At 40.3% G+C, this 26,345-nt stretch overlaps 1 protein-coding gene across 1 annotated transcript in view; it reads right to left on the bottom strand.

The window, feature by feature from the left end:
* Positions 1–1,013: 1,013 nt before the first annotated feature.
* snap25 (synaptosome associated protein 25) overlaps positions 1,014–26,345 on the bottom strand; it is a 36,059-nt gene continuing 10,727 nt past the window's right edge. The window contains exons 2-8 of the mRNA XM_022770408.1: positions 20,358–20,501; positions 18,554–18,595; positions 14,521–14,569; positions 10,719–10,836; positions 5,707–5,826; positions 3,192–3,336; positions 1,014–2,606 (exon numbers count right to left, since the gene is read on the bottom strand). Coding sequence (XP_022626129.1) covers positions 2,538–2,606; positions 3,192–3,336; positions 5,707–5,826; positions 10,719–10,836; positions 14,521–14,569; positions 18,554–18,595; positions 20,358–20,429 — 615 coding nt within the window. The 5' untranslated portion in view covers positions 20,430–20,501 and the 3' untranslated portion in view covers positions 1,014–2,537. The remainder of the gene's footprint in view (positions 2,607–3,191; positions 3,337–5,706; positions 5,827–10,718; positions 10,837–14,520; positions 14,570–18,553; positions 18,596–20,357; positions 20,502–26,345) is intronic.

Here is a 26,345-nt window from a genome sequence, read left to right as displayed (position 1 = left end):
GAAGCTAAGAGGTGGAGGTTGGTTAACTTTGTTACCCTTGGACTGATGCTATGGTTTTTCCTTGTTCCCAGTCTCTACTGAGCTAGGTTAGCTAGGTGCTAGTAGTAGCTGCATATTTTGCAAACAGTTTTGAGCGTGGTGTTGATCTTCTTGTCCAACCCAAAATATGTCCAGAAACAAGGTACATAGTGGGAAAAATACCCCAAATAAGAAATATGATTAAATTATTTATCCTGAATGTGTGAATGCTGCTTCATTACAGTTTCTTCAATTTCATTTTATTGTACCTAATTTGAATAACCCAAGTATCAGCGAGGGCAATAACAAGAAAAAAACAGAATGTAATGTTCTATAATAATATAATATTAAATATTCTGGATTAATAATTTAAAAAAACTATGTGAAAGGGAATATATACTTGATGTATCAGGAGGGATTAAGCAGTATTGATTAAATTCAGTTTTTTCAGTCAAATGAATAAATGATCAACTAATAAAAAGAACTTTGTTGCTTCTTAATGGCCCCAGAAAGTCTACTTTTTCAATCAGTTTCTTACTGAGTGGTGGGGTTAACTTTGTGCTATAGCTAGAACAGTTTGAGAGATTTGTGTATTTACTTAAGGATGTTTTTCCTCAATTAATGTTGTTTTCAGTGCCTTAAAGCATCATCTATAACTTGCAGCTGATTTTCAACATGGCCTCATGTTTATTGACTGGATTTCAGGGTATAAGGATGATGAATCATGGTCATTTCTTTCTTGCAAGATCCCACTGTAGCTGCACACAGCCGATATTAATATTAAACCCTCAATCTTGGTAACTGTCAGTGTATTAATCATGATTTTAGTCACATTCCTGGACTTTGGGTGGACTGTCTGCCACATCTGTGATAATCTACATGTAAAATAATGCCTATACTGAGTGGTATTCTCTGCAAATATCACCCTGGACTTTACAGGAGGAGACAAAAGCCTCTCGACTCAAAGGAGCAATAAAGACAGACACTGGTGTGACTAGGGTTTATTACTTTTAATCAATTCAGCTAACTACAAAATGTCCACCACTTCACACACTGACAGGATACAGAGAGGGAGTCTTTAATATTACATGCGTTGAGGACATCAATCTCACAGTTTAACCTATTGTGTCATTCAGGTTTAGGTATTTAATCACCTTACTCTAACTACTCAACATTTTGGCGATTTGGTGTGCATAGCTCTAAAGTACAGAAGCAACAAAAAAACCCTTTTGTTTGTATTTTTTTGTTTCAGAGTATAGTTATCATTGTTATTCAATAGTATTATTATTTTTACCAATAACAAACCACACGGGGAGAATAAACTTACAGATACAGTCTTCTTATAAAAGTAAGGTCTCTCAGAAATATGCGTCTTTGCTTTACATTGCAAACGTTTATTTTTTTTTTCAGAGCATCCAAAACCTATGATACAGTACACAACCAGTCCTCCTCTTTCAGCACATTATCAACATCTTCATCACTGAACTGCATAATCATTTAGAAAACAGGTCATTTTTTTGCAATACAACCCCAAGTCCTCGTATTTTTTTCATCTTTTTCTCACTTTTTTGATCCCTTTTGCATTATTGTACAACGAGATGGTCACAGTTGGTAAATATATCGAGACAGAAAGAGTGGCACTATTGCAAACTTGCAGGAGTATGGAACGATCAACTGTGTCCTAATACTGAGCATGCGTTTTGTCAATTTGCTACTGCCATGTTATCGTTTTTTATATATATTTTTCAGACAAGTTTTATTTATAAGACTAAAATCTACCATTTGTCATGCAGAGAACGCACAATTCACATCACTTGGAATGCAATGTCTAATACAGCTACAGAGAGTCTAGTTGCACATTGTCTAAACAGTAACTCAGTATGAACAGTATGATTGCGATGAAGGAAAATGTACCAACGACTGCCTTTTGATTGTAAGTGCTCTTTGCAATCCCCATTCATCTGCACCGTCACTTAGTAAATCTTTACTCATGTTTTTCCGTCAGTCTTCTGCCTTTTTGTCGTGACAACACCAAAATAAGGAGCATGACAGTAGCCTAAATGGAATGACACAGTTTTACTAGGACGATACTGAGATACTGAAAAGGAAAAAGAATAAAAACAAACAGCTTGTATAGCATTCCTATTATATACTTGTCATCCAGAGCAGTGTATTTTTATATATATATATTATATATGATATATAATAATATATGATATATATATATATTCTGATAAAGAGAATAAAAACTTCACAGGTGAGCTAGAGAGCCATCAAGTCAGCACTATATACAACCTTTGGAAAGAATGACATACGGAGTATAAGAAATCATCTTTTTACGAGGACAATCATCTTGAAAAAGCTGGACAGACGACACACAGAACAACATTTACAATGGGGAGGGGAGGTGATATGTGCATGTGTGCAAACCTAGAAGGTCAATACCATGATGAAAGCATGTCAGCGCCTGTCGATGTGTGGCGCGGGACGCCGGGATGATCGTGCTTCGGAGAGGGCGCTTAGCCACTGCCCAGCATCTTTGTGGCGCGCTGGTTGGCCTCGTCGATCCTGGTCTTGTTGGAATCCGCCTGGGTGGAGGAAAAGGAGGGAAAGAGAGAAGAGAGGAATATTAGTTTGACTGAACTGATTCTAAAATATACAAATAATTTAAAACATTATTTTTCTTCCTTGCATAGTCTGGCGATGGCCCCGATTATGAATAACCTTTTCAAAAGAGACCTGGCCAAGATCCCAGTATAGAGACAAATATACTGTGTGTAAATGCTACAGGTATGTGACTTATAACAAGGGTAGAAAAAAAAAATGTGAATGAACACATTTCTAATTACTTTTAAAATTAGAGCAGGTCTGTGCATTTCCCAAAATGTATTTTCGAAAGTGAGTTGAAGAGATGCAGACATATGCTGTTGATTTTCCTTAATGTTGAATATGATAAAGGGACAGTTTAATTTGCCTGTCCCGCTGCTCTCTATATGACTGTGGAGGGAAACTAGGGCAGGATCTAAATGGTGGTTTTGAAATCTCTCCTCAGGTAACAGGTAATTCAAATGTGTGCAGTAAGACTTGATCAAAGCAATGTTTACATGCAAAGTGTTCTGCAATGAATATGAAAAAGTTAAAGCTGTTAAATCTAGATCTCGTCGTGTGTGCACCTTCTCCATGATCCTGTCGATCTGGCGGTTCTGGGTGTCGATCTCGTTGCCCATGTCCAGGGCCATGTGGCGCAGGTTACCGATGATGCCGCCCACTTGCTCCAGGTTCTCGTCCATCTCATTTTCCCGGGCATCGTCTGTTACCCTAAAAACACACACACACACTCAAGGTAAGAGGTTACGTCTGCAGGAACACCAGGTCACACACACCGCATATTGCCACGTTGCTCGGGTTCAGAGAGGCGCTGCCTGCTCCCTCTGTGATGTTCTCGTCCATATGTCACCTCTGATCCTGTTTTGTCTCTGGAGCAGAGTCTGACCTCAGACCAGGCATCTGGACATGAGGAGATTCCTCTGCACAGCAGTTTATATTCTGTTTTACTGCTTTAGTCGCTCAGCTTTAATTATCTAATGCTTATAATGCTGACATTAAAATCTATTTTTAAATAAACAGTGTGTGACACCAGAGCATTAAATATGTCACCTGATACAAGTACTGGTCCAAGTCAATTTACAGCAAAATATAAAGAACATAAACTGAGATAAAAATCAAATCAATTACACATTACAAAGATTCAATAAGGATCTATATATATCTATATAATAGACACTATATAACACAGGCTTATATTACTAGCAGCAGTGTCTGATAAAGAGATATAAAACATGATCTCCACTCACCAAACACAAAGTATTATACTTAGTTTTTTTTTGTTATATTTCCTAAATAGACTGACTTTGACATCAGTTTGACACAGTGATGTTTGGGACAAGAAAGATTCATGTATTACTTATAGTTTTGGTAAAACCTTGTCACGACACATATTAAATGATGGTTAACTGAACAGAACGTTTAAGCAGCTTGTTGAAAATGTTCACTTCTCTAGTCTGTGTCTGTTAGCGCCGGATCCACTTCTCACCGCAGTGACAAGTGTCCTGAGGGGGAAACGCTGACGTAGAAATAAGATGAGAGGAATTAATTAATCTCTTCACCTCCTCTACATCTCTCCTCATTTCCACTTAACTGCAGCTTTCTCCAGTGTCCTTTTCATATGTGCACTGGCTGTTCTGACCTCCACAGGACTTTTAGTTAATGTCAAACACTCGCCCATTATTTTCTTTGGAAAAAGTATCTTAGCTGTAGTTTGTAGGTAGTGTTTTATAGAATCATTCATTCTGTAGTGCTGCACTTCAAGAAACAGGTTTGAACAATGATGATGTCACTAGATGAATAGTGACATCACCAAAGTTATACCTGCAGTTACACGCAGTTTGAAAGTCTTCAAGCCCAAACAGAGGTAAGCCTGATGACATCATCAGGAGATATTTAGTACTGTTTTCTCAGACTTTATAAAAGGTGCAGGCTCAGGGGCAGGTATGTCATGTCACATGACCAAACAGCACGTGCGTCGGTCACAAGTTTTATGTACGTATGTGTGATATGTCGATGGTTAGCTTTATTGTTGACAATGTGATTGGTTTACTACAATGGAGATAACTTTATCTCTCTCCACTAATCTTGTTGCAGCTCTTAAGTTTGAAAAAAAAGTATTCAGGACAATTACAAACGTCTCTGACCCACCCACATTCAAGATGCTACAACACTGTATGACTTTGAGTCCACATCCGTACAACTCCACTGCAGCATTCATGATCATATTAATACAAAATGACCATATTAAATGACCATACACAGTGATCATGTCATAAGGTTGTTGTTGACCAGAGTCTGATCAAACAGAGCTGCATCTGTTGCATCTCTGCATCTTTCCCTTTTCTGACACTACAAGCAGCGTTTGAGAGAAAACATAAAAATGTAAATGTGAAGCGTCATCTATCATTTTCCTTTGTCCCTAATGATTACAGTAGTTATACATGTAGTGAAATATGCACATACACTGTCTATGGTGGTGACCTATTATATACTATTATAGCCTTGTAAACACCACTGCTGCACTGTGTGTTACATCGTGTAAATAACTTCAGTTTGCTAACTATAACTTAAAGATCCACATACAGACTTCCCATATAGATAAGATAGGTAGAATAATTAACCTTGTGAGGCAGCTGGATTTCTCACACTTGAGGATCCATCTTGACGTTCAAAACTCAGACTGATGATTTTGTCTTTTTATTTTTACACTAAAGAACAAAAAGCTTCATCTTTTAAAATAACAGTTTGATATTTTTGGAAAAACACATATTCACTCTCTTGCTGAAGTTTGATACCACTGTCATGTCTGTACGGTAAATATGTAGCTGGAGCCATGAGACTGTTAGCTTAGCTTAGCTAGAAGACTGGGGACACAGCTTGAACTGGCTTTCTGAAGGTAAAAAAAAAACTCCCAACAAGCACCTCCTGCTAAAATGTTGTATCTTGTTTGTTTGTGTAAGTGTAAAAATGATGAGTAGCGGTTTTATTGGGGCTTTTATTGCATTTACATTTTATATCCATCCTTGTATATCCATTTTAAGCTTTTGGCGTTTTGATGCAGAAACCTAAATCCTCTCTTACCTGCGGATGAAGCCTCCACTGATGGCCATCTGTTCACGCTCGTCCACCACGCGGGCAGGCTGGCTGGCCACAACCCCATCCTGGTTGTTCCCCCAGGCCTTGCTGGCTCCGCTCTTCATCCTGGCCACCGGAAGCGACAGGAACGAGGATGAGGAGGGACAGTTACTCAACAGTTTGACCGTACGATGTATCTTTTACCTCAACCAGGCTGGCTTCCCATTAGTCAAATCTACAAAGAGAGCCTTGGATTTGAGGTACTGCAACAGCATATATACCGTATATATATATAAATATATAAATATCAGTATGTAGCGTGATCAGCTGACACAAAGGTTATTTGGTTTCATGCATTCAGCACATAAATATATGGTAGGGACTAGATTAAGTCAAGCAAAGCATAGCAGGCATGGACTGGTTGGTAGTTTGGGTTTGATACAGGCTCATTCTGTTGTTACAAAATAGTAATGTGTGTGATGTTATATCTTGTGTATAACATACTGTTCAGAATCGGGCAAGCCTTGTATGCTAAGTCACATCTGCGTGTTCTGCATAATCTAGACATGCAATTAGGATCCTTTTTTTTTTTTTTTTTTTTTTTAATTTCTAACCATCCTACTGGCACTTCTGTATTGTTGTATTGATGAAGCCCACCCGACTCCCACAGTTAAATGTCCCAGTGTGACAGAAAACAGAGAAGAGACGAGCTTTTGGCAGACACACAACACAGAGTGTACAGGACTGTCACATTGTTGGAAGGGACGACGATTAATGTGGAGAACAAACTGCGAAACGACTAAAGGAAACAAAACAAAGCAAGAAACTGGAGGGAGTCAACAGAGAATAACACCATGCTCAACTAATCCTACCCCCCGCCCTCCGATTTGTGTATTTAAATGTCACTGCTTTTCTTCCAGGTTCAGCTCTGTGCAAGCTCAGGTGTCAGGTAGCGGTGAGGCAGTGGAGTGAAGAGCGTGATAAGGATTTTGACACTAACACCGCTTCTGTTTCAAGAGTAGAAAAGTATGCTGACAAAAACAGCTGTGCTAACGTGATAAGCAATCACAGCTGAGCTGCTTGGCTTTCTGAATGTTAAATCTCACACCGTCAGATTCAGCATCTGCTTTGGCACAACAGAGTCGGGACAGAGAGGAAGGTAACAGTTAGAGACTTGTTTTCATTTCTTAGTTGTTGTTTCATCTCTAGAGCTTTTAAGGCACTTTTGGTGGCAGGATAGCCACACATCATTCACCTTTTAACCACTTTGACTCTGATATTTCTGAGTGATTAATCACATATTTATACATTTTTCATTCAACGATGTTGTGTCATTTCTTCTGCCTGTGTTGTGGTGTGAGTTGCTGGGTTTTGTATAACCTTGGAGTGCTGTGTGGATGTATCCTAGCTGTATCAGGGATGGCGATGGCTCAGCCTCCTACACTGCTTTTATTAATAGAAATGGACTGAGGCAAGGCTTCGCTTAGTTCCCTGTCCATGCTGACATGAACATACACGCTACCCTTGTCTGAGTCCTTTCTTTCTCTCCCTTCTTTGTTCTTTTTTTTGTGCTGTTTATCTTGTTGCATAATATTGTACATATGGTTGTTTCTTTTCCTGTCCTCTCCCTTTTCCTTTCAATTGATATGTAGTTTGTTCTCCTGTGCAGTTTTCTTCCCCACAGTCTCAGAATGGATATAATGCACTTCCCTAATCAGCTTTACTGTGATTGAACTGAGATGATCTGATTAGATCCTATGAGTATTGCCGATCCCGTGGTAAAACTGAACTCATTCTATCCAATTCATTCCCTGAGTGACCTGCAAGTTGAGCTATCTACCAATCAAAATCCACTCACAGCAGCATGCAGACAGCCAGAATCTGAAGGCATTAAGCACCAAAAACAGCCAGCTAATTCTGATAGACAGCCTGCATGCTGAAGGGATTAAAGAAACAGCATGTACGAAGGAATAAAGAGTCTCTTGGAAAAAAATCCGACAAAAATATGTAAAAAAAAATATTTTTTCTTTCTAGCATCCATCTATATGTGCATTCAGTATGAGTCAACTTCCCAGCAGGCTCTCATGCCACTATCTGATATGCTGACCTACATGTAAGCGAGTTCCCCTCGGGAGAGGGAGCTTAGCGAACAGTAATTTTGAACAGCCAGTGCAGGATGAAGGCTAATTTAGCACAGCGCTCTGCAGGAGAGGTGGCACCGCAGAGAAACTGCAGCAAAACCAGAGGGGGGAAAAACAAGGCAGCAGTGGGCTGGATCACCACGCAGAGCCATGTAAAGACAAGGGCACCACACAGTGAACGCTCAGTGGCATGATGTACCCATTTTACAGAACAAACACGGCTACATCCCCGAAAATATCTCACTGCGCATGTGTCCTAACCCAGTTTCCAGCTCCCAGGAACAACACAGATCACTCCTGTTTTTCTCTTTTCCTCTGAATGTGTCATACTGTCATTTCTGCCTCCCTGTGATGTGTTCACTGCATTCCTTCTAGCATTTGACAATGTTGTCATGTAGCATTCTCCCTTTGGTTCCTTTTTTAAACCATTCTTTCTTTGTTTGCTTCTCATGAAAGCACTGCAACAAACTGTCTCTATGATTTTGGATTTGGTCTGACTTGTAAAATTACAAAATTATGTCTGTGATTATCCTAAAAGTGGCACACATAACTGTTTTTCAGTGCTAACAAGGCCAAATTATATGAATATAGTTTTCAACACTGACAATTTTGCTGTAAAAAATACAAAATCTTTTTTGGAGACATATCTGTTTTAACCTGAATCAGTTATTTCTTTTGTCAACAATGTTTTTCTTCTTCTCAGACCTTTTCAAAATAAGACAATGCTTCGTACTTCTCACGGTAAATGAAACATAAAAAGATTTGTTCATCATCACCATCAACATCATCAACATCATCTTCATTGTTAATATCAGCACTATAATGATCTTAGCATCTTCATGTGTAGCATTGCTGTTATGAGTTGCATCGTCATGCATGCATGAGCATTCAGAGGGTCATGCTCGCCAGTCATTCCATGTCATTGGCGCTCTGTAGTTCAAAAATGAAGGTGGGGGGAGGGGGTGTTCAGTGGGTGGGGTGGGGGTTGGGGGGGGAACAAAACGGTCTCGTTTCCTGAAAAAAGGTGAGGATCTACTGGATGTTAGAGCGTTGTGGTGGTGGTATAGAGATCATGCAGATGAGGAGAAGTGTCAAACAGTCCTGGACCAGGCTGACCGAAGGCATTTTGGAACCAAGATCACTGAATTACCAGACTGGGTCAACATATAAAATGATCCGAGTGCCAAGATGCTTCGGGAGCCCCAGCCCTGCTCTTTTAGTTGACGCTAAGTTGAATTACAGTTGGATAGGGCCAACAGCTAAAGAGATAGAGTTGTAGAAGTCCCCTTGTTCCATCACTTTGCATTAATACTAAAAAAAAAATCCTCTTCAGGAGAAATCAGTACAAATGTTAGAAGAGGGACTTCTACAGTGGCTACACCTGCATGTATATGACTCCCATTATAAAGGTGTTTGGAGAAGTGGAAGCTTAGAGAATAGGGCACTTGGAGAAGGGCACTTGGTAGAAGGGTGTTAAGAGAGGCACTTATTGATGAACCATGGCCTTGGCTGAGTGGAGGAGAGCTTATGTGGAGGACTGGACTTTTTGAGATTGGCTGTATAGGATTTGGGTTTTGTCAGTCTGTTTGCACATGTCTGGTTCCACTGCACAACAGCATCAGGAAAGACATAAGTTTGAATAGAGTGTTTACATGGTCAATGATACAGTAGGTAATTTGGAAGCATCGATGTTACTTCTTAGGGGCCAATCAGGTGGCGATGGCTCAGACTAACGGATTATGTGATGCTTGCCAGTTGTGGAGCTATGAACTCTGGGATACTGGATACTGTACTGTATCTCTGGAGGCCAGTCCAGTGGAGAATCTCTGTAAGAATCCAAGGCTGCTGCATGTGCCCGCAGTTATCTACAGTGGGAGTCGGCGTACACTGTCTGAAGTTGCATTAAAGTCGAACTGAAACTGCTGAGTAATCAGTAAATATGTCCTTTTGACTTGTGTACTTATGTGGTCAAATTTGAAATTACCAAAAACAAAAGAAAAAAGAAAATTTAACTTTGATTTACTCTTCTGTCTTGATAGCGCCCCCTACATTAGTGTCAGAGGGCATGAATTTTTGGTTACAACTGACAGTACTGTCAGTATTGATAATTTGATTGCTGCAATATGTGTGTGGGCAGATACTACAAATGGTTTGTTACATCACTTCAGTTACATCAGACGCACAGGCGGTTAACCAGCTTGAGGGCTGACGTTTGCCATCTGTGAACTGAGCACTCCCTACTATACGTTACTCTGTGACTCTGTAAGTCACAGAGACTTGCTCGTTGCTGTGAGTTTTGACAGTCTGGTCATTTACCATCGTCACATCTGGACCCAAAGAGAGACCACTAATGCTATGCCACTTCCTGAGTGGGAGCTAGTTAGTTTAGCTTGGAATGTTGTAATCAATAAAAGCTAATAAACTACACTTGAAGAAAGAAAAGAAAACGTCCTGTATCAATGTTAGTAAACTGAACAGGACTATGTCACACACCCAATTTAGTAGCACACCATGAAGTTAACAGCGCGTCTACAAGCAAAATGTTACCACTGCCATGAGAAACCAACTAGAAAGGTGAAGAGATTACTAATTTCAGTTCGACTTTAAGTACAATGTGTGTGTGTGTGTGTGTGTGTGAGTGTGTGTGAGTGTGAGTGTGTGTGTGAGAAAGTATGTCAAAGCACATCATATCCTCCTGTGTTCACCTCATATAGCTGTGAAAGGGGCGGAGTCAATGTTTATTTGGAGCTGGAGCAGAGCGGACTATTGGCTGATGGCCATCGTGATGTCACTTCTACCTCGGCTATTTTATCAATTTCTTAGATATTTACTCTTATTTCTGAATGGCAGGCAGGCAGGCAGGCAAGCAGCACCTACTTGTTACATGGACAGGAGCAAAGACCACAGAATTTCCCTAGATCGTTCAAATTCTTTTCTGCATCCTTCATGTCCTTATTGATTTGGTCCATTCCCTCCTCGATGCGCTCCAGTTGCTCTGATTAAACACAAGTCATTTATCCCCCACAGAACGAAGCACGAGAAGAGAGAGAGAGGGAGGAAGAGGAGAGGAAGAGAGAGATAAAGAGAGGACAAAGGAGAGAAGACAACAACTTCAGACACTCACTGTGACAAAAGAAAGTAAAAAAAAAAAAGAAAAAAAAAAGAGGAAAAACTGGACGCCACCACATATGTAAAGAACCTTTGGGGCACATTGTCAGTACCTACTTGTTACATGGACATATGAAAAGCCCACAGCATTTCCCTAAATCTTTTAAATTTTTCTCGGCTTCCTTCATGTCTTGGTTGATATGGTTCATGCCATCTTCAACACGATCGAGTTGCTCTGGTCAGGACAAAGGGATGACAGTAGTGGAATGAATTTCATTGACTGATTGACAGAAATATGAGTTATGATGAGCAGTAACTGAGTCGTGTGTGTACCCTGGGGTGTGTGTGTGTGTGTGTGTGTGTGTGTGTGTGTGTTGTTGGTGTGTGTGTCAGGGCAAGAGATTCAGATTGAACTAAGTTTCTACTGAGTGCTAGATTTGGCGGGATAAAACACAATTATGTGCACGAACTGAATTTTTGGGCCAGAAAATGATATAAAAAACACAGCAAACCAAATAATGCCAGTAAATATAATTTGTCAGTGTAATTCAGTTCAGTTGAAAGAAATCTTTCAACATTCATGTTGAGGAACAGTCTGACATTTTGGGAAAGATGCTCACTTGTTTCCTAGCTACAGAGTTAGATGTTAATATCAATATCACTCACATTTCTGTATGCTAAATATGAAGCAAGAGGCAACTGACAGCTAGCTTAGCTTAGCATAAACAAATATGCTTTCCAGAGGAAGTAGAACGAAACAGTTCACGACTGATAAAACTACTTGTTGTTCTTATATTTTGATTTCTTCATGGATTAAATAATAAATTATTAGATTTGCTAGTAGGAAGTTTTTGTTTTGTTAACTCTGGACAGACCGAAGACAGCTGTTTCCCCCTATTTACTGTCTTTATGCTGAGCTTGGCAAATTGCCTCGTGGCTCTAGCTTCATATTTAGGATACAGAGATGAGAGTGGTATCGATCTTCTCATCTAACTCTTGGCAAGCAAAGTTAATTAACATGATTTCCTTAGTATGCCAAACTATTCCTCGTAACACATGCTAAGTGTCAAAGTGCAGTTCAGATCCTTGCAACTGTATCAGAGCAAATATTTTTAAATTTCATCAGACTAGAGCAAAGAAATCTCCTTTGAGAGCTATTTACTCTAGTGACTAGTGACTCTAGTTGTAAGAATTAGGATGCTGAGTTAAACCAATTCCTTTTTGCTATTCAGATATTGAACTAATTTAAGGCAAAATAATGATAGCTTTGGTTGAAACAATGCCAACAAGTGACAACATATGAACAGCTTTACATCGCCGTGTAATATAACATCTGCTCTGGTCTGACTGAGCCCCCGAAGCTACTACATGAACCATAACACTTACTGGAAAAGATCTGAGTGGTTACAAGGCCTTAAGGGCTGTGGATCAAGGCATGCGCGTGGTGTCGTATACTCTCTTTAAGTAGGGGACCCTTTAAGAAGCTGCTTACTATTCTTGATTGTCAAATTTTGCTGCCACGTTGGAGAGACTGGAGAAACTGACTTGTTTAGCTAAAACCTGCCTGTGTTGCTTTGTCTGGTTTTGTACATCGTCAAGGTAACTCAAAGGATCTAAAATATGACTGTATTCTGGTTTATGAGCGTCAGGCCTTTGTCATGCTGATGTGGTGGATGGTGGGTTGGTGACTGTTCCACGGCACAAAGGATTTCCATCCTGATTAAAGGAAATACGGTGCAGGCAGAGTGTGAAAGGGTGAGGCACAGTTAAATATGGAGCGGACTGAGAAACTAGTTCATTGACTTTTTCAGATTTGTAAAATCCCTGGTTGCCATGCATTTATGTAAATATATTCAATTGAGACAGGATCCATGTTGAGTCAGTGTTACTAGCGTGAAGTGGGGTAACGGCATTGAACATGCTGCACTCATTGAAGACTGATTAGAATATGGTCACTAAAAGTTTAGATTTTATTTCACCTAAAGCAAACCTCTACATCCTTTAATAACTGTCTCCAATGTCAAGTGCTCCGCAGCTTTGCCTACACAAAAGTCAATAACACGGGGTCAGAGGTCGGCTCAGGCTTACAGCCTCCTGTGTGTCTAGTCAGCCGTTGCAATTGGTTTTTGAGGAGTGACCCTGTGGGCGCAGAATAGTGCTGAGGACAGACTACGGATGAGGGAATAAATGGATAGTCAGAGGAGGGATAGAGCTTTCATTCCCCTGAGTGAACAACCACGACGGTACAAATAAGGCTCCCGCTGACAGGATTGGTGAGTTTACATGCCCCCCAGGCCATTGGGAGAGTTGAGGGCCCATGTCCCCCCCAGAGCCAAGTGAAGCTTGAAGTGAAGTACCTTTTCATTCCTACTTTCATAGTACCAATTTTAACTAGCTGATGTTAAACACTTTTAACCACTGACTTTAAACTGGGCTTGTTCTTTCACAAACTGCATGTAACCAGGGATTGTACAAAGCAGTATATGAGCTGACAGAGAAAGTGAGTATTTTGTCTTTACCAGCTAAATCGATCGTTTTTCTGATCCACCTTTTGTATTTTTACAGCTTTGGATTGTCAGCAGGGTGGCAGGGTCTGATCAGCTGTTCTCTGGCCTGTTAGGACATTTACAGCTCCAGTAGTATTTAGAAGCAAAGGAGTAAAGACAGGTTGGCCAAATTGTAATAAATAATAAGGGACCTGTGCCATATAATGGGGCATATTCATGGGCAGGTGCTATTCTTGCTGCCACTGGTATTAGGGCTCATTCGCTGTAAATGATGTGGTAAAATGTAAAATCTGTTGGCACTGAATTCAAGGTTACTAAGTCTGCGACACCAACATGGCTGCAAGTTAATAATTTTAACATCCTATCAGTTTTCCTCAGTGATTTTGGGGAAGCACAAACAGATCTAAGAACAGCCTTGAAGTCACCCTGCCACTGGCTGCCACAGGCACAAACACGTTAACCCAACCTGATTATGGAGAGGGAAATAATTTGTCCTGATGTTGAGCTGTAGGGTTTTGGCACTGCAGTGGATGGCATTAATATTCTTCACTGGATCTGTTAATGTTTTGGCACTTTCAAGAGCTCCTTTCGCTGTCTTTGTTAGCTAATGAAGAAAAAAACAAGCTGCTGGCAAATCAAACGCAGTTAGGCAAATCAAAAAGAAACATGTTAGCCAAAGGAAACAAAGGTTAAAGGAAGCTGAAAGAAAGAAAAATTACCCCAAAGTTAAACTGGTACTGTATCAATCAAAATAAACCATGTGTCAAATCAAAACCCCAATCAGAAATTATTACTTAAGAAAAAAAAGCTGGAAAAAAATGAATTAGTTTGGAAATGCATTAAAATGAAAACAAGCAACTGCATATGAAACAATTCATCCATTCACAAGTGTTTCGATACTATAAACTTAACAGCAACATTATCTTCAAATAATATTGTCACCTGTGGTGCTGCTTGCATGTGAATATAATAATTATCTAATGCACAATCATTATAGCAGCTTTGTTGAATGTGAATAACTTTATTAATACCTGTGTGTTGTAACTAAACTCTTGCAGACTTACCTCCCTGCTCGTCCAACATAACCAAAGTCCTGATACCGGCATCTTTGCTCTACTCCCCAAGGACAGGCAGTAGGGACGGGTAAAGGGAGAGAAAGACAAAATGAAATAGAGGTCAGTAATCAGGCCATAACAGCTTAGGGAAACAGTGGTTATTGAATAATATGTGTCATAAGTAATTTCCACTTTCTCCTTTATCACTTTTCACCAGCGTCACTAGCCTCTTCTTCCCCGCTCTTTCTTTCCATTTTCTATTCTTTGATATTAAATTCTTCTAATGCAATCAAACACAGGGACTGAAGACAATTAAATGTGTAGCTAGCAGAGGGAGGACAGCCGAGGCTTCCTCTGCTCGCCTTTAAATTAACAGTGGTGACAAGGCTAAAGACTAAGGAGGCCATATAGCTCTTTCACAACTAAAGAGCTACACACGTGACACGAATAAAGGAATATTTTGACATTTTTTAATGCTTATTTTCTTTCTTGCTGAGAGTTAGATGAGAAGATTGATGCCACTCTTATGTCTGTACCCTAAATAAGAAGATAAGAGGCTAGAGCTAGCAGGTGGTTAGCTTGGAGACCAGGAAACAGCTAGCTTGGCTAAAGCTAGTCAAGAGCCCAACCACAATTAGTTGTTTTTATATTTTAGTTGTTGTTAGTATTTAACTAATTAGATATAATATGTCAATTAGGTTGCCGTAGAGGTCATGGTAAGATATAATTTTAACCTTTGGAGAGAGGCAGGCTAGCTTGCTTCTTGACTTTTTGCAAATCTAACCTCCTCAGGCTCTAGCTTTGTATTTAGTGTACAGCCATGAGAGTGGTATAATTTTTCTTAGCTAACTCTGGGCAAGAAAGCAAACTACTCCCCAAAATGTTGTATTATTATATCCACAGCACACATCTTAAAATCATAGTGAAGGTAGAGAATAACACACAGGTTCTCCGAAAATGTAAAATACTTATGATGTCAATACTTTACCATGTTCCCAGAAAAGCTAAACAGCATCTAATTTTAACACTTTGATACCCTGGGATTCCTTTGTTGATGTTCCCGTCCTTCTGAAGGAACAAATTTAGTATATTTTGCTCCCCCAACATCAGCATGTAGCCTCCTTATTGATTAGAAAGAGCAAAGGTCATTTGGCTATTACACCCAACCAGGAAACATGGAAATAGCTCCCAGGAGACTGCTAACAGCAAAGGGGGGATCTCATTAAAATGAGAGCCCTGTCACTGAATTTCCTTCTACAAATGAAGCAATTAATAACATGGGATCCCAACACCCCTTCTGACTAAGAGTCAGCAACTGTTAGACCTTTGGGCCTTGCATTAGTACTGCTTGTAAACTGTAAGTGAGACCACCACAATCCTTCCACGATCCTTCAAATTCAAAATGTTGGTTTTCTGTTTTCCTTTAGCTATAAGAGTTTCATTTGAAATCCTCCCTGACTGATACATGAGCATTCAGCAGTAAAGTTATTAGTCACTGATGGGCCAGGTAGGCTACAGGTTTTGATGCAGGTAGAAACGGCTTTAGGAAGAGGAGGAAGATAGCTGCACTTGCTCATACAAAACTCTTCCACCTCTGTGCTTCTCAGTAATGCTGCACTAAGATTTGGCACCTGGCTCGGCTTGATAGGCATAAATAAGATTAAGGTGTGTCAATGTGCAGGCGCGCACTTACACGCCATTACACGCCATTACACACACATCCCCCCCTGCCTTCTTAGCAGTTTGGAAGGAAAGCTACACATTGATGTTCGAGAGGCGAGAGGGGAGCAATTATTCTGTAATCCAGCAAGTCTCCGTCCGAGAGAAATTCCAAAGGAGTCGAAATGTGTCCCTCAGGAAACCGGAATCACACATGATCCCGTACAAGGACTGAAGAGGGTTCAGTGGAGCTTGTCCCTTCAAACCCGGTTACAGATTTATACATTTTATACACTGCAGAGGGGCAAATTTAGACAAATAATAACAAATTTTCACTCAAAAATACTGAAAAAATAACTAATATTGTTGCTATGGTGCGATTGCTATCATACTGCCACACATCTCTTAAGTATCATGAATGCGACTGCATGTTATCTACAGAGTAGTGAATTCCAGCTTCACATTAGCTATTTTTGTGGTAATGGAAAAGCAATTTGTTAATGAAGTCCATTCCTCCTGCGTTAATTTTCATCAAAGCAGGAAGAATGACTTATGTAATCACTAAACTGATGACTGTCTTCCTCATTTCCTCCATTTTCTCACCCAGTGATGTTTTTAGTAGTGGAGAGCTACTGCTGTCTCCACTAGGATTTTTAAAAAAATAATGATTGTATTCACTCTGCATATCTTTCAGCCCCCTCAGGCTCTTTTCTCTCGTTTTGTCCCTTCCTCTAATTCTCTGACCGACTATTGAACTGAAGGAGCTGTAAACTTTCTCCTCTCTCTCTTCCTGTCTCCCTCCTTCAGTACCTCCACACCCGCAGTACAGTAGTAGGGGTGGAGCTGCAAGGTGTGATATGTCAACTGATGATCAATATGACCTTGAGATGTGGACCGAGAGCTTGTCAGACAACCCCGCCCCCCAGCTGTCCATGCCTTTTCTCTCCCTCTGTCCTTCACTCTCCCTTTTATTCCCTCCTTCCCCCCGTCTGCTCGCTGGCGTGTTGCTCTCATCCTTTCCGTTTCTCTTTCTCCTCATCTTTCACCCTCAGTTTATTACAGTATCATTTATTGGCATGAATGTTACATGAGCAAATAAAAATGTGTGTGTGTATGCTCTCTCTCTGACGTTAGTTCCTTTCCTATAACGTGTTATTCACGCCATCACTCAGTTGACTCATGCTTCCCTCTGTCCAGCCTGACAGGACTAATGGATTCAGGCACTTAGAACAGAACAATACAGCGCATCATGAAGCCAACTCTTGACTTTAGATTCAGTAGTGTGAGAAATCAATAAAGTGGTAGTTACTGAGCTTTAAAATGCGCTAGTAGGTGGACTTCTTTTGAAACCTCTGAACAGAGAAGGTGAGTTGTTTCCCCCTGCTTCCAGTCTTTGTGCTAAGCTAATGGTTTCCTGGCTCCAGCTTAACTTGACAGGGGAATCAGTCTCCCCACCAAGCTCAAGATAGCAAAAGTGTATCTCCTGAAATATTTCTAATATTGTTACTATTAGATTCATTTGAGATACAAAAATGGCAGCAGTGTTTTAATTTTCAGTTTGTTTAGCCCTGTTGTAAGAAGAAATAAAGTCTCATTACTTTTTTCCACCAGTCGAGTTACATTCTTTAACTACTTGTTACAGATTTACCACAGTGCACCCATGCATCTGAAGATAACAATGAGATTCTTATTGTCCTCACTGTACCAGTCCGCTCCGGTCCTGTAAGACAACCTACAGTACTGTCCTCCTCTAGTACGCTTCATGCGTGTTGTTACATACTGAGCTTCTCTATCAAGCAGTTATTGTGAACTGCAGCATTCTTTAGTTGAAAACAGGGAATAATGTGGACATTGTGTAAAACTGTCTTATTAATGCAGCCTCCATCCCTCAATTAAAGCAGGACTAAATAATTCATTGTAATTTGTAAATTGTAAATGCTCCCATCTATAAACGTAAGTATTTCTGAATCAAGCACTCGAAATACCAACTGTGCATGAAATGAATGTGAACATTGGTTCTAACTACACTAATTCAGTGTTGGACTCACTCCTCCTTTACCAAATCGCAATAGCCTCTTAACTGTAATTTTTAAACTCCTACAACTGTAAGAATTGAACAGGCTGCTGCAGTTTTTCCTTTTTAAAAGTTAATTCCCTGATTGTACCCAGGACTCAGTGGAGTCATTTCTTTCTTCTGACAGAATAAACAGCATATCAGTTTGTCCTGTGCAGCAGAACTTTGCCCAAAGTATATCAGAGATGACGACTTCCAGTGTCACTGCACTCATTTCCTAGTCTTGCTGTCATACTTCGTCCTAGGTTTCATTACTGTGATGACAAACAACGCGGAGCCATGATTCAAAGTGTTATGGGTTTTTCTTACCTCTTCCACCAGCTGTAGCATACGACGAGTGCTCTCAAGTGACTGTGGACAAATAAAAGACATGATTAGTTTTTGAGATCACAGGACACATTCACACAGCTACAAAAAGGAGGGTTTTTATGAGTAGTGTTACATCTACAGCGGATAGCAAATAATGCGAATAAGCCTACACAATCATGTGTGTGTGTGTGTGTATGTGTGTGTGTGTGTGCTCTCATTGAATTGAGCATAAGCGAGCATGTATCACAACAAAGTGGAGTCAATTTGAACAATCAGCAGGACACGAGAAGGATCAATATCTGACGTTTATCAACATGAACTCAACATGACCTCACAGAGACCGACTGTCTGCACTTTGACCGTAGAATATATGTCCCACCTTGTGATGGGAAATTCGAAAGTAGCAGCAACAGTGATGATTTCTAAGGAGTTTATTTTCTCATTAGGAATAAATTGAAGAATTACTGCTAACTAAATTTGAAGTGCTTTAAGGCACGTTTGAGATCGAGTAACTCACCAGTGATTTACTCTGGAAAACATCAGCTCTGCCAATAAAAATAACTACACTCTTTTAAAAAAGCGTTGTTTGATTCCTCCTCTCTGTCCCTTCATCCCTGACTGCTGGATGTCTATTATTAGCCTGTGTGGTGATAGATATGTAGCTGCAGGTTTCAATTCCCTCTCTAACAAGCGTGAGGCTGCAGAGCACAGCTTGCCGGCTGGAGCCGCTCGGCGGGGATGGCGCTCTGTGATATCTCGTCCTTCTTACAATGACACAGCTTCGCCTCGCTGTGCTCGCTGCGAGCACGGGCGCTCTCCCGGAGCAGTGGGGGTTGGGTAAGGAATCAAATGGGGCTCAGCCTTAGATTGAACGGCCATTTTTGATGTAGCCATTCTTCTTTCTGTTCTTCTTCTTCATTTTCATCTTATCTCGTCCCTCATTCTTTCATCTTTCCTTTTTGCCTGTTTTTCTTATTTTCATCTGAGGTCAAGCCTCCAAAACAAAGTCGCACTGCTCAATTAGAGCTTGTCCTCATATTCTTTGATCTGACATGGGTATTACATGAGCTGTTGTCCTCTTTGTGGATCTGAGAGCTCATGTAAGTCAATGCAACAGAGACGAAAACTGTTATTCTGACACCGCCATTTTGTGCATGCCCTGCGTTCATGCATGTGTGCGTGAGTGTTTAATATTCTGCTCAGCTGTGCCAGTGTGAGTCATATGTGAAGCTGGAGGGGTGTGGGCTGATCTGCGCACACACACACACACACACACACAAAGTCTGTGGCACATTCCTACACATGAAAACGGAGGCACTCGCACAATCAGATTTGTACATTCACACACATTTGTGTCTCACACACAAATCAGATATACCTACAAACACACACTCAAGATGGTACCATGCAACGTTCTGTAAAGTCAACTGCACACGCACACAAGCAAACAGCCAGAGCCAAAGGCAGACAATAACATGGTGCTGTATAATTTCTATTATTATGCGTTAGAGGATTTAAGCACCTCCTCTGCAACTGTTTCATTTTGAGGTTATGGTAAAAAACATCCTTCATATTATGAGAATGCACTGAGGCTTGTATTTTCTTAAATAAAAAAATAAAAAATCCTTTTAGATTTGGAAAGTCTTACAAACAGAAACAGTTTTTACCCGATGTATTCTTCATCGAACTTCTTAGATTATGTCTGACTGTACTCAGGTCAGGTCTCTGTGAGTCAGTATGCCTTCATGTCTGTGCACCATCATAAGTCAAACCAATGTGATGCAGCCAGCCTTGCTGTTCTCACCTCATCGGCAAGCTGGTCAGCACGTTGCTGCATGTCTGACAACTCATTGCGCATGTCTGCGTCATCTGCCATGGCTGCTGGATGTGGGGGGTGGAGAAGGTCTCCAAAAAGGAAGAGAAGATCCTAGTGGGAATCCGGGGAGGGCTGGAAGAGAGACAAAAACATAAGGAAACACTGTTAGGATGGATAGATGGATCCACTGAGGCACAAACCGTCTCCAGGCTTTGGACAACTTGGATAATTTGATGTGCGACTGTTGTTTTATCAAAGAACAAACATCTACAACATCATACATGCATGCTCCTCTCTCTGAACCCCTGTGAGCTCTCTGAACAGTTGGTACCGGTAAATGAAGGATTAGACAGAATCACCATAGGCAGCATTCGACTGGAGGCTGAGACGGCCCAATATTGACCGAAAATTTAAAGGCTTAGCCACAAAGGCTTACTTAGGGTTTCTAATTGCGTTATGACTTATTCAAGACAAACTCAGACTAATTCAAAAGCAATTCATTCCTGTTTATATTTGTAGGCTATATATCATCCATCATTGGGCATTTGTCCTGTCATGCCCTTGAGCAAAGTGGTTCACTGGCATCAAGTCGCTCTGGATAACAACAGCTGCTAAAAGCCCAAAGGTACAAAATGTGAAACGTATTCTGCAAAATGAGAGAACACAAAAAGCGTGGCATGTAACAAAAGGGCCGAAATGAAATTGGATCATATTTATAAAAGTCATACAATAAAACAAATAAAACCAAGGGGGTAGCCATTTGGGAGCTGCTGTCTCCCAGGTCTCTGTTTGCTGTTGCGGGCGGTATAATGGAGGATTAAGAAGCTCTTGCAGCAGCAGTGTGTGTTTGTTGGGGGATGAATGGGAAGGAAAAAGGCGACTGATGTTTGCGGAGGAATACCGGTCTCAGACACAGGGTTGGCTGGGATTTCGGAGGATTAGCCACAGAGAGACATAAACAGCCTGTTAGCCCTGTAGCTGTGATCCTTTCCTACCCTCTGTGGGTCATGAGACGCTAGTATCACCACACAAACAGCGGGGGCATCTCCAGATGTAGGATTACTGGGAGCAAACTCTAAAGATGATCTTGAAACAATTTGTCATGTGTCAGATGAGTTAGAGATTATCAGCGGATATGTCTACAAGACATCCTCACAAACTAGTTTCCAAGTTTAGCTTGAGAAATTATTTAAACCTCATAAAGAATCAAATATAATTCCTTTCCACAGTTTTCTAGCTAAGAGGCAATCTTGTTATGGTAATGACCTTTAGTAGCCAGGGGGAAATAATGATGAATGACTACTGGGCTACTGGGTTGAAAAGAGGAAGCAACATATGTTTTATGCATAACTTCGGGGAGATAAAAAGACTATGTGCATCTAAATAAAGCTTCCTTAAGAGATATTTTTGATATCATCACTGAATCAAATGACTAAAATATGACCAGGCCACAAGTAGCGCCAATCCCACTGTGAGTCAACACCAAACTGCAGCTTTGCAAAGGTTTTAAACTCTTTTGGTCCATTGTTCTGGAGGGTCGTAAATTATCATCCAAGTCTACTCGTCTACCACCAAATCTACCACAAAAAAGCAGACAGACAAAGTTAGAAACCATCTGGTTCACACGTTTAGCTGCTACAAAGAGTCAGATATTTCCCTGTTGCTTTGTATCTGCTGTACAGAATGTGTAAATGTAAACTGTTTCCCTTATTTAACTTTATAAAGTGACAACATGTCAGTGTTGTGTTTACAGCTTGTTTCTGCCTCCCCCAAGTTAATTTAGCAGTGGTGGGTGTGAAGGCATCTTGACTTTGTCAGAACCCTCTTAAGGGTTGTTGGATCTCCATCCTCTGCAGTACAAGAATGAGAGTCAGAAAAAACATTGTACTGCAGGAGAAGAAACAAAAAACAGGTAGCAGACTGATTTCCTCAGTATTGCGTAAAGCTACAAGCTTTGTTTAGTTAAGCTTACTTCTCTAATCTTAAAGGTCAAACTTGTAGTTTTGAGGGAGAAAATATACAAACTTGACTCGCAAACCAAGCTATGTTAATGGACTTTTATGAAGTGCAACTCCTATTTCTGTATGTAATGATTGATGTTATTGGTAGAACAGTCAATACATTGCTTGTAAAGACCAACACACCTTTAGGTATCTTTGTAAGACCACTGTTTCTTGCTACAAAAAAATGCCCAAAATGTCAATAAAAATGTAACCACAGTCACACTATCCTGAATCACCACCACCACAAAATATTACATGGGAAAGTAATCCAAGTCCGCAGCAAGATGTCAGGTAAACACCGATCGAGTACATGGCGAGAGTCTGTGTTTCTTGTGGGACAGACGGCTTCGCCCACCTGGACGTGTCTCATCCTGGTGACTGAGCGATCAATCTGGTTGACATTCTGCCTCGGAGGTCCCGATGTACCCTCCGTGTTTGCTTCATTCCCTCGTCTGTCCAGAGATGTTCACAACAACATCTGCTGGCCACACACAATCGTGGCACATACAAAAAATATGAAGGTTTTTTTTTTTTTTTTTTTTTTTTTTTTACTGGCAAAATCAGGCAGCACGTTATGGGCTGAATCATTAAAGCCTCCCTGGGTGGTATACAGATCCATCTGCATCATTCATCTCTGTGGATGGATTCAGTCGTGTTTACGTCTATAGATCGATGGCTGCATCATAAAGTCCTGCTCTTTTTTATTATTACATTTTTTAGTGGGCAGTTTATATAGATCCTTCCATTATTTTGCAGATACAATTTGTATGTTGAATCAGAAACACGTATATTTTATGCATCATGTTTACTCCATCTCTCCCTGCTCTGATCTCTTCCAGTCCTCTCCCTCTCTCTTTTTTCCTCTCGCTCTCCTGCATCGCTTCACAAAAGCAGCGGCCATGTTGGGTTATATAAACCTCAGACTGGACTGTGCAGCGCCTAATGTCTGAACCGAGTCGAAAACGCATCAGAACGACTCGCTGAAGGAAGAGAGGGCATTGTCGCCTGCCTTTCCAGTTACGTAACTAAATTCAGGCAATTAAGTTTTAACAGGCCACGCTGACCTTTTACTTTATACGTCTCAATTACAAGCTTCACATTTCGCATCTTAGCTGCCCTCAGCACTGCCTGCTTCAACACCCGACCAAGTTCATCATCAGGATAGATACAAAATAATGGTGGAGTAGATGCTATGTAAGAACAAGTTTTTATAATCAATGCATTCATCTGTCTGCATGATTTTGAGGTCAGATTATACTAACGTTCATCAGAGTATGTAGACTGGTAAACTGCAAAAATTAGAAGAGCCCTGAGTAAGAAATGGGTAAAGACAGATAATGTAATATAATTAGTTGTGCCAGATCAGTGAGCAGAGTCGTTCATAACAAAAGAAATGAGGAGTAACATGTAGATTAAAAAGGATTTGATTAAAACTCACTTACTTAACCCTTAATGGAGCTTTCAACTGTATCCCACAGCCACCTATAGTGAATGACCATGAAGAAGAAAATGGGATATAGCCAAAAGCTACTGGCAAATGTTTTTTGTTTATTATTAATGATTTGTAATTGATTTTAATTTGTTTCTGGGATTTGGCAAATTGTATCGATAATATATTGATGGTTTTTATATCTATTGTTGCCACTTCTGTATTTTGAATGTAAGTAAATGCAATCAAGGAGATAATTTGTCCATTTGGTTAACTCCAGATGTCTGTGATAAAATTGTAAAAATCATCTCTCCTCTTGTAAATTTGTTTTTATGCACTGACAGGAAGCTCTGTGTTCATGTCCAGTGCAAAATCACATGGCGCTCTTCTACTAAGTCAACAACTAGTGTCAATCAAATGAATGAAGAAATAGGTGTTTGAACTAATTGATTCTGGCTGATCATCACCCAAAAGGTAAAAAATGAGGTGTTGTACTAATTCTGACCTTTTCTCCAGACCAACTATCACTGATCCCGTAAAGCAATAACAAGGTATCCATAAACTGATGCAGAGACAGAGCAGGTAGAGGCCACCTGAAAGAGTTAAATGTCTTTGAGAGATACCATTACAAGAACCAAACTGGTGACCTTTAAGTTATGAGAATCTTTAACCAGCGGGCCGCCCTGTCAGGCATGAAACGCTCTCTCTCTCAAAGGAAACTCATTTGTCTGGAGATTCCCATCTGATTAAATGTTGGGCAGCCCATCTGAGAAATACTTAATTTTTAATCACTCAGAGAAAGTCCTCTTGTCTGTCAGCAGTTTGGGCAAGGATAATAAAATTCTGACTGGACAAATCAGGAATCCTTAATCTGATTGAAGGAGGGTCTCTAGTGTGCACGTAAAATATTAATCATAACACTTAATATAATATGGTTCTGCACACTAAAGCTGCAACAGATTCAAGTTTGCAAAGTTATACTAACATAATGTGCTATAAAGTGGTGGTAATTAGGAACAACTACGCTGCCCACTCAAATAAGTAACTTGTTTATGAAACTACATTACTTAATTTTAACAGTAATCCAGTTATGTGTAATCCCAAACAGACTAATGTCCTGCATACTGCTTCCCATCTGTCAGTAAAAGGAATGCTACAGACACTGACTGAATCATTTAGGTAATTAACACAGTGTAACATCACCAAACATCTGGCACACAGCTGCCTCAAAAAGTCCTCGTTCCATTTGTTAACACACAGGATTTGGGGAAAATGTGGAGGAAATCAACAGCCACCATATACTGTATATCTCCTTTGTTCATTTTAAACAAATGAACCATTGTGTGTCGCTGACGCTGTGTGTTGACACACACCCATACACCCTTTGCCCCTGAGTTTTTGTCACCTTGTCATCGTGTGTTACTCTGATCCTGACATTTATGGCAGGAAATGGTAAGCACTGTGACCTTTGTCCTGAATTAAACAGGAAGGTAATAAAGAACAGGAACAGGAAAGCTCAAAGGGAAAAAAAAATATGCTCAAAGTTATTAAAATCACACAACTAGGCTGTAGCAGGGTGCACTAAACACACAAATCTATCTAAGTACCTACTATTCTGTGCATGCAGGCATATACACACACTTTATTACATCCATGTTGCCGTGAGGACAGTGGCAGAGGGAGGTTTGCTGATTAGCAGCATGATTTAATTTATGGCACTAGAAAAGGTGCTGTGATACATGACTTAAGTGGCAGTTATCACAGGTTTCAAGGCAATTACTGGAAAAAGGCCGAACGCTGCACATCCATCAGCAGTATTTGGAATAATTGGTTGAGCAATAAAATATGGGTAATACCTGAATTTATGTACTGTGCTACACTCTCTGTGGCAAAAAAATAATTATTAATAGAACATCCATCCATCCATCCATCCATCCATCCATCCATCCATCCATCCATCCATCCATCCATCCATCCATCACCCTGTTTACTACCTCAGGAGTGACACCTCAGTGTAATCACCATGGGAACAATAACGAAAGATATGAAGATGCCCTTATTTCCATTCCCCACACACCCCCTCCTGGAGGATGGCATATTTCATACCCTGTCCAATCACATTCTACCTGGAGAATATTACCAGCCCCCACCAGCTGCTCCACCTCACCACAACACTCTCTCATTTCTTTTCCTCCCCTCCCTTGCCTTTAATATCGCTCATCTCCTCCATCCGTTTTTTAAATCTTGTCTTTTTTCTTCCTCTTTTCCTCTGTAAAACTTGGACTGGACCACACCTCCAACCACAAACCACACACTGTGTCCATAAGTATCTGACTGAATCTCACATTAAGATTGCCAAATAACTGCATTGCACTACAGAATACCGAAAACAAATCAGTAAATGTGTTACATAATGCTGAAAAGTATTGCTCCTTTTTCCTTTTTACAATGTAATTTATAAGAAAAGGTGACAAAATTGAGGCTACCTCTGTTAATTTTGTGCTATTGTTGCTACAAAACAAACCTTTTAATGGCTTATTTTAG

Source organism: Seriola dumerili, unplaced genomic scaffold, assembly GCF_002260705.1.
Source record: "Seriola dumerili isolate Sdu_G_001 unplaced genomic scaffold, Sdu_1.0 BDQW01000025.1, whole genome shotgun sequence".
Taxonomy (NCBI): domain Eukaryota; kingdom Metazoa; phylum Chordata; class Actinopteri; order Carangiformes; family Carangidae; genus Seriola; species Seriola dumerili.
The sequence above is the reverse complement of the archived record's forward strand: the minus strand, read 5'-3'. Positions and strand labels throughout refer to the sequence as shown.